Genomic DNA, 12,497 nt, shown 5'->3' on the forward strand with positions numbered 1-12,497 from the left:
GTAATCATCAAAGTCACACAAAACTAGTGGTCACCATGTCTCAGAACCAGTCTGTACCACTAGACCTGGTGTGGGGAATGAAACTTTGCTACTTTGCTTCAAAAAAGGTTTTTCAGCTCTCTAAGTCAAGAAGCTTCCCCGACCCCTGCACTAAATGAAGTGAAAAAAAAATCAGGAAAAACAAATTACTTTTTTTTAAATTGTTATAAATTAGTATATAAATGTATATAAATTAGTAAAATGCCATAAATACATATTCATATCAACATTGTCCTGAGAAGAGTATTTTTTTAACAAAGAAAGTAAATAAAACAAAATTGGGCTTTAAACTTGATGATACAAAAACTACATGTGTAACTAAGATAGACAATGCTGTGCTAGTGAGGTGCCAACATTTATGAACAGCCAAAAAGTTTTTTTTTTTTAATGCAATAATATAACAAATGAATGATGAATTTAATATTGTTTACAAAGATCAAGGCACAATTGTTTACAGAAGTGATTGTTGTGATTCTTGAAATATTGCAATCATCAAAAAATTATTTTTACGTCTTCAGTTAGTCAGAAAACCTAAATATTTCAGCATCATTTTGTTACCTATCTTATTGAAGTTGGTACCTTGGTTTGATTTTTGCTGTTGCAAGTTTTAACCTCTGCAATGTGCTATTTTTTTTTTTTTGTAAGTCACCCTGGATAAAAGCGTCGGCTGAATGACCTGTAATGGAATGGAAATTCTCTGCATCAAATGAAGCAATTGAATTTCATGACGGTATCACAAAGCCCTGCTTCGGAGTCTCAGCAGAGAGTTTGCTTCCTGGAGTCACCTAGCAGTGTTTTGACAAATCAGGGATGAGCGCTGCCAAAAATCTCTCTTCCCTAAGTCGTTGCTGGATTAGGAGGTAGAGACGGATTTAGGAGGTACAAGCGCGATGCCCAGTGAACGTCTCAAAGACACACACTTGTGCTTACACGTCATGTTTTCCTTGGACCAAAATAGTTGCATTGTTTCGCTCCTCTCATTCTTTGGTTTGGCATTGGAAATGCTGTCCAGCCAGTTTCAAGTGAGAGCTCAGTGGAAACAGTGTTGAGGTGCTGGAGGTGTCTCTTGTTGCGTTAGACCTGAAATACATTGGTGGTGGTTTGGGTAACAGAACTATGGACCCGCAGCTGTCAGAATTGAATCCTCTCATTTGAGTCCAGAGTGTTTGTTGAAAGCGTAAATTCGTCTCCGTCACACAAAAAGGAAAGAATAACAACCATCAGTACAAATCAAACAAATCTCTCTGGATGACTGCATCCTAGGGGCTACTTAGGGCGACGTATTTGAGGGGGGTAAATGTGCATCACATGACCATCAAGGCCCCAGCAGGCAGCGTGGTCTCCCACAACAAGGAAGGGTTAGTGGTGCGTGAGTGATCATTAATGAGGAGCCTCCTCTGGGCCGAGTCTGCTCACAATAATGCGCTGTGACGTGTGTTGCACATACATAAGACCTGGGATATTTTTGTCACATCAATCTGCCTTTTTTCAGATTCCTGCTCACACACACAGACTTTGGAAGACTGATGTGCGTCTGCTTGGTGCAGGTGAGATGGAGGAGCTGGAGGCGCTCTGGCTGACGGGCATCTGCCACAATGAGAAGAATGAAGTGATGAGCAGCCAGCTGGACGTGGACAACATGGCGGGCGTCTTCTATATGCTGGGGGCGGCCATGGTCCTGTCACTGATCACCTTCATCTGTGAACACTTATTCTACTGGCAACTGCGCTTCTGCTTCATGGGCGTGTGCTCCGGCAAGCCTGGGGTCACCTTCTCCATCAGCAGAGTGAGTGTCCAGCCTCCTCCCGACAGAGAGATCACACGAGGGTTTGTCTTAGGACCGCTAGCTGGGTTTCAGCTGGATCCAGTGGGTCAGGGAGCAGCTCACACACGTCTGTTAACAATGAAGCAATATTCTTATTCCAAAAAAAAAAAAAGTCTCTCTGGTGTAAAGTATGAAAGTCTTGGCAAAGCAAATGGACCGTTACTGAAGGTTTCTTTACGCTGGTTTTAAACTAGAACTGATGAGACTACGGAGCCCTGGAAGTGACATGCATGTGTTTAATTTTTTTGGATGTGACATGTATGACTTCATTTTTTTTATCCCGAGACAACAGTTATCTCAAGATAATTTGTATCTTGACACAACAGTTATCTCAAGATCATTTTCATATCCGGATACAATCGTAAATGCATATGTGGCAAAGCTATACGTATTACACAACCCTAGAAGTGACATGCATGACTTTTTTTTTTTTATTCCGAGATAAAAATGATCTAGAGATACAAATTATCACAAGATAAAATGTATCACAAGATAAGAGAACTGTTATTCCGCGATAAAAAAAAAAAGAAAATAAAGTCATGCATGTCAATTCCAATACCTATAGCTTAGCCACATGTGGTATTCTTTTGAGGAGAAGGCACTTGATCAGGGTGTTAAAAGTGCAGAGACTTTGCCGTCTGCAATATTCTGACTTGCAGACAGTGGATGACGACGTTGACTAACAGTTACGAAGCCATGGGAGACATAGTGGTTACAGGAGGATGTTTGCAAATGCTTTTCCAGAGAGGCAGCTACGCATGCGCTGACATTTACGATTGTATCTTGAGATAAAAATTATCTCAAGATAACTGTTATCTTGGGATAAACAAAAAAATAAAGTCATGCATGTCACATCCTAAAAAACAAACTCATGCATGTCACTTCCAGGGCTCCGTATTAGACCTATGTGCTCAGATCCAAAATGCACCCTCTGCTGAGATACTGCGACGCTTTTTCCGGACGACTTTCAAAGGCTTCATGTGCGTCCATCCACCTGTTGCTGTGTTGGCGTCCCGTGATGAGGAGCAGCAACCTGCACAGATTTTTTGCAGCAGGAAGCCTCTTCAGAGCCGAGCATAGTCAGCAGGTCCGAAGGCAACCATGATGCCTCAAATATGCTATTCAGTGGATGAAGAGCCGTTCCAGAAGGGCTATTCATCTCCTCTGCCCTGTCGCAGCCAGCAAAGTGCGGAAAAATGGCTTCAAAATTCAGTCATGGTGTGATGTGGTTTACGGAGGGGATTCACAGTTCAATATGTTTAGTTGACATACAGTTAAATATATAGCGAGCTACAGATAAAATTGTTTCATGCCATAACGTACAAAATAAAATCATGATCGTCTGCCAACATTTCATATTACAGTCAGAGATTTGCTTGTACTAGGAAACTCACAAGCCTGGCAGGCTTGTGAGTGAACAAAGTGAATTCAATACAATTCAATATAAATTATTATTATTATGAAACTTCACACACATAGGTTTTTTTTTACCTTTTTAACCTAGGTATGACTATTTTCTTGACTAAAACAATAATTTTACAACATTCCGATGAATTATCTTTTGGTTTTTAAAGGAGTTAAATCACAATTCCCAGGAGCTAGTTCTTTTTTTTTTTTACCCTGAACCGTCTCCCTGTCTGTTTATTGCCAGCAAACAACCGTTTGTTGACCTTTTCAAAACAAATTTGGTTTCACATCAGGTGATTTTCTCGCACGGTCAAAGTGAAAAGCTTTTGCAGTGGCACCGTTCATGTGCTGCCTCAGAAGCAGCTCAAATTGACTCTATTTATCGTGCCATGCTTCCGCGGTCAGACGTGGCAGCACATTGTAAACAGCCGAGGTGAGACGGAACGGGAGGCCGCAATCAGGCTCTTAAGCTCCATCACAGTAATCACTGGAGGTGGAACCCTTTCTGTCTGCTGTGAACGGGGTTGTCATTTCCCGCAACTTGTTTATTCAAAGCTACGTACCAAAGAAAAGGACACCGGTCCTTCTGTCTCGCCGCTAATGTGATGCAATTTGACACCCACGCACGCCTGCCATGGAGAACTTTGAGGACAAACACCACCGCGTGCAAAGCACACCTCCATTACTGATATCACAGTGAGGCGGCATGTCTTCATTTAACAAGAGGAACACAGAGCTATAGACATGACGCTACGGAAGAGGATTAGAGCCAGTGAAGAAATAATAATCTTTGACAGAATTTTTTTTCTCAGAATCTCACTTTAAAGTCAGAATTCTGAGAAAAAAAGGCCAGAATTCTCACTTTAAAGTCGGAAATCTGAGAAAAAAAAAGTCAGAATTCTCACTTTAAAGTCGGAAATCTGAGAAAAAAAACTCTAATTTTAAAGTCAGAACTCAGAATTCTGATATTAAAGTCAAAATTCTGCCAATTATTCATTTTTTTCTTCACTGGCCCTAATCCTCTTCCGTATGATGCTGTTCACTGCAACATGGTGTTTTCATTTTTAATATCATTGATTGCAAGTGGTGTCAATGAATATATCAATTTATTTTTTATTCAGAGTTTGGTGCAATCCAAAAATAATAATTTTAAACATGTGCAGCCACAATATTATAATTTATCAATATCACTATTCAATAAATCTGGGGGGAAATGGTCTTATTAATATTAATATTTATGTCAAGTACATATTTCAAACAATATGTTTCATCGACTTGAAGTAAGCAAACAGTTCCTGTGTTAGTGTTGGCTAGCACACCACCACCTCGGCTACAGCAAATATCATTGGGGAAATGTGCTTTACTTCAACAAACCAAGACCATATTGAGTGTTGAGGTGTCAAGCTCATAAAGCAGTTAATGTGTATGGGATGCAGCCTCATGCGTCCCCACTTAGTCGACTGCAGAGGCTCCCAAATAATCCCTAGTCTTCATATCGGGGTCTCAAATTGAACTGAAAAACCTGCATCCACTGCAGCCCCATTACAGATGCATTGGAGACCCCTGCTCTGCTATTTTGCATTGTGAATTGACACTGACCTTGAAACATTCCCGCGTGGTTTCACATTCGCACAAAAAACTGTCAGGTCTTTTGGAAGTGCTCTAGTGGGAGGGGCTTGTTTCTGACTGTTCGCTAAATGCTGGGACACTTTACAAAACCTGAATATCTGGTTATAGAAGAAGAACTGGGATGAAGGTGCTCAGGGACCTTCCACGGAAGCCTCACCTTCCAACAATGAGAGCGATAAACCCAGACAATCCCAGTGGAGAGGACTGCGGCCCCTCGGGTGCCGACTGACTGAGATAGAACATGTCACAGAGCTTCAACAGAAGTTTAAAGGAAAGGAGAGGCTGGCCATTCTGATTTATGAATGTAGCTTAGTGTTGAGAAATGTGACAGAGGGACACAAGCAAACTGTTTCTGACAAGTTGAGTTACATTGGCATTCATGCTGAAAGTTGGCAAGCGTGCCCTCGACCTTTTTCAGTTTGGGCTGTCGCCTCAATCAGATTTTCTTGTCCCCATTTGAGCATGTGTGATTGGCGTCCTTCTGAAAGACCGAGGCCCGTCTTTCTGACCAATCGAAACAGTAGATGAAATTGATGTCTCACCCCGAAATCGCTGTGGTTGAATATTAAATGAAGCAGGGTATAGGGCACAGCATGAACAATACGCCGCGTGTTTGGTGATTGTGTTCACAGGAAGGCCAACCAGAGAGGTGTTTGTCAATTAGATAGGATCAATTTCAACTTCATTTAAATGAGATTGATTTAGCCCATCGATCGGTGATCAAACCCGTGAGTCTGCCCCGCTTGCATTATCAGTTTGGCTGTGATCTCCCCTCTCGCTTCTCCCACACTTCGCCCAGTGCCTGGAGCTTTGGCGCTGCTCCCCTGAGGGAAATCATTTATGAACTCGGCACTTATTACTGTTTAATAGTGTGTAAACAAGTGGGTGGTCAAGGAGAAGAGGGCAATGCATTAACCTCTCTGCCTGTGTCTGTCTCTGTTTGTCCTCCTCTCTCGGTCTGTCCTGTATTTATGTCATTTGTGGTTCTCTTTCTCCCCCCCACATTAAATCCTTCTGGTCTTTGAGTCTCTCTGTACCACTGACAAACGTCTGACTGTTAAATCCCTCTCACTGGCCGCACTGTTCTCACACTTTCCCTTTCCTCTTCCCATGGCCTGTCTCACCCTCTCTTTTGTCTCTCCACCTTTCTGTTCTTCTCCAATTATGCCACTCCAGGGTATCTACAGCTGCATCCACGGAGTGCAAATTGAGGAAAACAAATCAACTATAGATTCACCCTCGCTCTCCATGAAGAAGAACATGAACAACACCCACTCCAACATCTTGCGTTTGCTGCGCACTGCAAAGGACATGACCGCTGTCCCCGGGGTCAATGGGTCCCCACACGCTGCCCTGGAATACAGCCACAGCGGCCGTGAGTCTGCTATTCCAGAGCATCGCCGCAGCCTGGTGGGCCACCCTTCGGACTGCAAGTCGGCACCTCCGTACATGCAGGACAACAACATGTTCAGTGACTACATCAGTGATGTGGAGAGAACTTTTGGAAACTTGCCCCTGAAGGACAACAACTTGTACCAGGACCATTACCGGCACCACCACCCGGCCCCTGCTCTTGGTATGTCCGGCCCCCCACCGAATAGGCCGCGTAGCTTAGGTAGCACTAGCTCGTTGGATGGGGGCATGTTTGAATGCGACAGTCTAGGGGGAGCAGTCACGCCCATTTTCACCACCCAGCCCCGGCCGTCCATGACCCACAGGAACACCAATAAATTTGACCTGATCGCCGGCCACACCACAGCGGATTCCAACCAGGGTGGGTTCAAGGGCAGCAATGTGTATGGAAGGTTTTCTTTTAAAGGAGGCGCATCCAGCACAGGCTTGATTAGCGGTCATGACAGGTTCTGTAGTGGGAGCGGGGGAGGCGGGGGAGATGACGGGAATATTCGCTCTGACGTATCGGATATCTCCACACACACTGTCACCTATGGCAACCTGGAGGGGAACGCCAAGCGGCGTAAACAGTACAGGGACAGCCTGAAAAAGAGGCCTGCCTCGGCGAAAGTCAGACGGGAGCAGGACGAGATAGAGCTGAGCGGCTTCAGGAGGAGACCCCACCACCACACCGTCCACCACCACTTCCCACATGGGCCCCTGGCACACCGCACGGTCTCACCTCCCCTGGAGAGGAAGCGAGTAGGAGGGGGTAATTCTTCACCTTATTCATTTCGCAAAGACAAGGAGAAATTGAGGGATATCTATGCTGAGCAGTTCCACTCTAAAGAAGGCAAGGCCAAGTGGGAGCAAGAGGGTGAGAGTGGAGGAAGCGGTGTGGGCGGCGGTAGTGGTGGTGGTATCTGTAAAAGCTTAGTGCCTGTGGATGACTTTCTCAAAGGTAAAAACAAGAAGCAAGACTCGATGGCTGGACTGGTGCCAGTTTCGGCAGGACAGCAGGCCCACACCTGTTGGGAGAAAGGGACCTCAGGTTTAGGAGGTGGAGGTATTGCTGGAGGTGACTGGGAGTGTCGCAATTGCCACAGTGTGTGTCACCACAGTGGAGGCGTAGGAGGGGGAGTGTGTTTAGCCGGTGCAGTAGTGGGGACAAACAGCCGGCCCAGCTCAGCTAGCTGCAAGCGGTGTGATTCTTGTAAGATTCAGCCCAGCAACCTCTACAACATCAGCGAGGACAATATGATTTTCACAGGAGGAAAGTGCGGTGTGGGACCAGTCGTAGCGCAAGCTCAGGCTCAGCGCAGGAAGCTAGGGCCAGGGGGCAAGGTCTTGAGGAGGCAACACTCCTATGACACATTTGTGGACCTGCAGAGGGAGGGAGCTGGACGCATGGTTGGAGGAGGAGTGGGGGGGCAGTTTGCCCAGCCCAGAAGTGTGAGCTTGAAAGATAAGGATCGCTATATGGAAGGTCCAAGCCCATACGCACACATGTTTGAGAGATACTCAGGAGACAGAGAGCCCTCGATGTTCGGAGGGATCGGTGGAGATCGAGCAAAAGCAGGCTCCTCCTTTAGCTTAGCTCGTGGAGGTGAGGGGAGCTTCCATCGACGGTCGTTTGGAGAGCGAGACCTGAGGGACAGAGATAGAGCAATGATGGGAGGTGGTGGTGGTGGTAGTGGTGGCAGAGGGGCCGGGACTTACTCCTTGTCTAAATCTCTCTACCCAGATAAGGTGAACCAGAACCCCTTCATCCCAACCTTCGGCGACGACCAGTGTCTTTTACACGGTGCCAAACCGTACTACATCAAAAAGCCACAGACGCAGCAGCAGCAACTTCTCAACAACAGCAGAGCTGGAGGGGATTTCCGAGGCTCCATTGGAGCAGCTTCTTATTTGCCTGCATCAGCCACGGCTGGGGTGATGTCCAATGTGGCCCCGCGGTTCCCCAAAGAGCTTTGCCTCAGTGGCATTGGAGGGCCCATAGGGAACCACCATGGTAGCGGCAAATTACATCCTGGCGGCAGGGACACGCTAGTTTTGGGGCAGGGGCAGAGACCCTTTAATGGTGCCAGCAATGGACACGTTTACGAAAAGTTGTCCAGTATCGAGTCTGATGTCTGAGAGTGGCAAGGAAAGAGAAATGAGTGAGAGTGGAGTGGACCATACAGCAGAACCTTAATCTTGGTGTTGAAGAATAAAAACCGCTCAGTGCGTTCCGCTACTTTGACAGAATTTGGGGGCTGCACTGAGACCGCCGCAGGACAAAGCCGTAGTGAAGTTAGCTCCTTGAAATCAGGAATCTGGTGCTGCATCGACCCCCCAAGAACGACAGAAAGCGAAGGAAGGACGGATGAGGAGGAGGGATTGACTGGCAAAATGAAGCCGCACCACCAGTCTCTCCACGCTCGCGTCTCTCCTTCCGTCCTCCTGCTGCTCCTTAACACCAAAACAAACATTTGCTCCGCAACATCTACAATACAATCACTGAGAGAGAAATCACAGGGTAACTACAATAATTGTGCTGATATTGTTAATAATTTGACCGAGTTTTGAATCCACTGTTTTACACCGATGGATTTGGATCCTTTGGCGATTTAATTTATTTAAATACTTCATGTTACATATTTGTAAGATGTTGATTGTTTCTTAGCTTGCCAATATTGCAGGACACAAGTTGTCTTTTCTCATTTTTATTTTTGAATTCCTGTGATTTGGATTCTTCCTTGCTTTGAATTCTAACCTCCATGTTTGATTCTTTCTTTATTTTTTTTACTTTTCTTATTTCTGAGTGCTGTGACGTGTAAGTGAGAGGCATGACTCAAGTACATCCTGGTACTTATTACTTCAACGAGAAGGTTGTTTTAGTTGCGGATCCGTATCTTCGCACTGATTTGTCGCCTCCTCTGACTTCCTGCTCTTGGTTCCAGTTTGAGCTGACGTGCCTTCACGGTTTCCAACGCGCTATTGCTTTTGGTGCCACATCATAATCATTAATACCTGCGAGAATGAAGGCAAACCGTACTCGGATTGTGCATACAGCTCAGAGCTACTGTCTCCTTCACTCTGGTGCTTCGTCTTCATTATCCCGACACAGCTAATGACCCACTCTTCACTCTCAGTGGTGTCCATACTCGACTCGCCGTGACTCCAACACTGTTCAGGACAGGAACAAAAGAGTGAGACCTCTGCTGCAGGTTGGTTTGTGTTAGACGGGTCAAATATCAGAGATGAACTGAGCACACGCAGTATTTCATTCTGCAGGTCTGAAGAATCACGCCATAACGTTTTCCTCTAATGAGAACATGAGCTTGCAGAAGCTTCCTGGTGCGTCAATAGTCTTCAATAGTGTTTCCTCTGAGTCTAATGCCGCAGTCACTAGTCTTACTGACAGGTAAAGGCACGGTAAAGACATCGAGCTGAGTATCATGTGTTGTCTTTGTGAGACACGCCAACTTCAAGCCAACACAGAGAAGCTGCAAGAGAGTGTCCGCTGTTTATCTCAGCACACGACTGCAGGATATCCACTGGTGTTATAGTCAGGACCAAGACATTATTGAGGCTGCTGAGTGTGGAGACAGAGACAAGGCCAACATAGTATGTATAGCAAGTCTCTACAGATGAGCTGCTGTGGGTGAAGGCATACATTGGGTCAGCTGAAACAAGCATCACAGGTCTGACATTTAACACTCTTCAGACACCGCATTGATTTTTTGGGGGGGTAAACCAGCACCCACTATGGCCTTTTTGTTTGAGAACATATCGAAGAAAAAAAAACAGAACAAAAAACCCAAATTATGACAGTTTTCTCTGTTGGTCTTGAATAGAAATCTTGAGTCCGCCCAGTCCAAGAAACAGGACCAAGTGAAAATGCATTTGAGATTGAGACCCAAAAAGAGTGTCTTGAGTACTACAACACTAATATCAATTGAAAAAATATTTGCTTAATAGATTTTGATTTTCCATGTTTGTCAGTGTGGCTCACATTCTTTGCTGAAGTTACTAGAGCAGGTTATGTTGCCAAGGCTTAAATCAAAACCTATATTCCTGAACAATTATTATTTTTAGCTTTAGTTGTCCTACATGGTACAAGCACATAAAGCCATGTGGCTTCATGTGGTGTGGTGTTATGCAAATGTTATGCATTTTACAGGACGCACCAGTGGAGCATTTTATATTCTGATCATGATCTGAGCTGCTAAACAGCATCAGCATTCATTTTCTGAAACTGACCGAGCTTGACCTCTGATGCAGATTTGGTTTGACTCCTACCAGCATTTCACCTGTTGCCGTGCATCGCAGGACTCAAAGTTGCAGTGGTGCAAGTACTTTTTATACTTTTTTTTTGTCACTGACATCACAAATTGATATTCTGGTCTACTGGCCATGTCATTATGACCACATACAGGTGAAAGTTTGCCTTTATTTCTGAGAAACACCATGGAAACAATGAGACCCCATTACAATGCGTCCAGCTGACTTCCACCTGGCTCTCCATTTTCAGGTTGTTATCTCTACAATGTCAAGATTATATTGTTAAACAAGGGGACTGTTGCGGGATGTTAACGTTGCAGTCGAAGTCATGCTCTAATGCAAAACGTGACCTGACGTTATAGCGCCACAAGTGGCATGATACCGCTCCACAGAGTCGAACATGTGACTACAGGGACAAAATGGTGGTTGGAATTCTAAATAGACTGCATTTGTAATTGGCTGTATGAGTGCTGTCCTTCTAAAATTTTAAAACCAAATGCTGCGACTGAGAGTCTGTGTGTGCTCAGAGTGAATAAAGAAGACTACTAATGCAGAGAGAAAGACCTGCAGCACTGAAGTCTCATGAAGGTGGTGAGTGAGGTCACCCAAATGAACTCCTTCATAAATATAGACGTGTCCTCTTCTTGACTCCACACATCATTATTTATTGTATTTTATTTTCTTTGTAGCAAATGCTAATGCGGAAACCTCTTTAAGTGAAATCACTTGTGTCAAGTTTAGCATCCTATTTACATTATTTCTGTCCTATTTATCATCCAGCGCGTGATAAATAAACAAAGTAGTCCTCTTCTTTGCAAGTCTGGCCAGAGGTTTGAGAAACTGTGACAGGAGACGAGGCGATAACTGAATCGTGAACGGAGACACGTTCGATAATTTCACACCCAGAATGAGGTTCACAGGAGTTTACGGTCGACAAGTCAGTGTGAACGCTATCAGGGTCTCTAGTGTTCGTGAGGATTTGCATGAATTATCCTATTTTCTTTCTGTTATTAATCTAGGCTTTTAGCCCCCGAAGTGGGTGTTTTCGAAGGATATTCAGAGTTTTATCAGTTCATTGGTTCTGGTCCATGTAGTTCTCTAGGTGTGTGTGTGTGTGAGAGAGAGAGAGTGTTTGGCTGCTGTAGCCAAAAGCAAAATCACAAAAGAAATCTTGATGGTTTGAAAAATGATTCTTTATCTTTATGTTCATTTAACTGGAGCTTCTTTATTTCAATTTTCCGTGTCGCGCCCCATTCTTTGTCTCATTGTACGTGCCTGAATACACTGGCTTGATTACCTCTGTGGGAGTGTGTGTGTGAGCGGGGAAATGTGTACACCTGTCATGTAAATACTCCACGACCCACTCATGGACTTTTGATATGAAAATTGTACAAAATGGCAGAGTCAAGTTTTCCGGGACAAATCTTTGATTGGTCGATCCCCTTTGCTAAATTCTTTTCTATCGACGCCGGGCCACGTGCGCGCGCGTGTATGTGTGTGTCCGTTTGTGGCTACACACAAAAGTGCAGCTCTCGATGAATTGATTTGCTTTTTTTGCTACTTTTTTTCATTCAGTCCCCACACAGGAGAACAAAGCCTCTTTATGGATCGCTACACTGAAAGCACAAGATTATCTGTAACCTTTTTACGAAACAGTATTTTTGGGGGGGACTTTTATGTCTTTCGACCATGAACTCAATGCCATCGCACAGCTGTACAGATTGTGTAAAATGTAAATACGACAGAGATCTAGTTCACCCTCTGATTCTTTTTGTATGGAGAGAAACTACTTGTGTGAAGGGACCATTTCCAATTTTAATATTTAGTAATACTTTAAAAAAAAGAAAAAAAAAAGAGAGAGATTAAAACACAGTCAATGTGAAAAGTGCTGAGGTATATTATTCTTCTGTCTCTTTGGAATAAAAGTGTTGAGTAT

The 12,497-nt window shown here is 44.5% G+C and overlaps 1 protein-coding gene across 5 annotated transcripts in view; it reads left to right on the plus strand.

Annotated features, from left to right (window-relative positions):
- Positions 1 to 12,497, plus strand: part of LOC128753744 (glutamate receptor ionotropic, NMDA 2B-like) — a 109,095-nt gene extending 96,598 nt beyond the window's left edge. For 4 of the 5 annotated variants that reach the window (XM_053855780.1, XM_053855779.1, XM_053855782.1 and 1 more), the window contains 2 exons: positions 1,587 to 1,825; positions 6,077 to 12,497. In XM_053855780.1, coding sequence (XP_053711755.1) covers positions 1,587 to 1,825; positions 6,077 to 8,431 — 2,594 coding nt within the window. In that variant the 3' untranslated portion in view covers positions 8,432 to 12,497. The remainder of the gene's footprint in view (positions 1 to 1,586; positions 1,826 to 6,076) is intronic. The other variant, XM_053855783.1, reaches the window with a different exon arrangement.

This window comes from Synchiropus splendidus, chromosome 2 (genome assembly GCF_027744825.2).
Source record: "Synchiropus splendidus isolate RoL2022-P1 chromosome 2, RoL_Sspl_1.0, whole genome shotgun sequence".
NCBI classification, from domain to species: Eukaryota; Metazoa; Chordata; class Actinopteri; order Syngnathiformes; family Callionymidae; genus Synchiropus; species Synchiropus splendidus.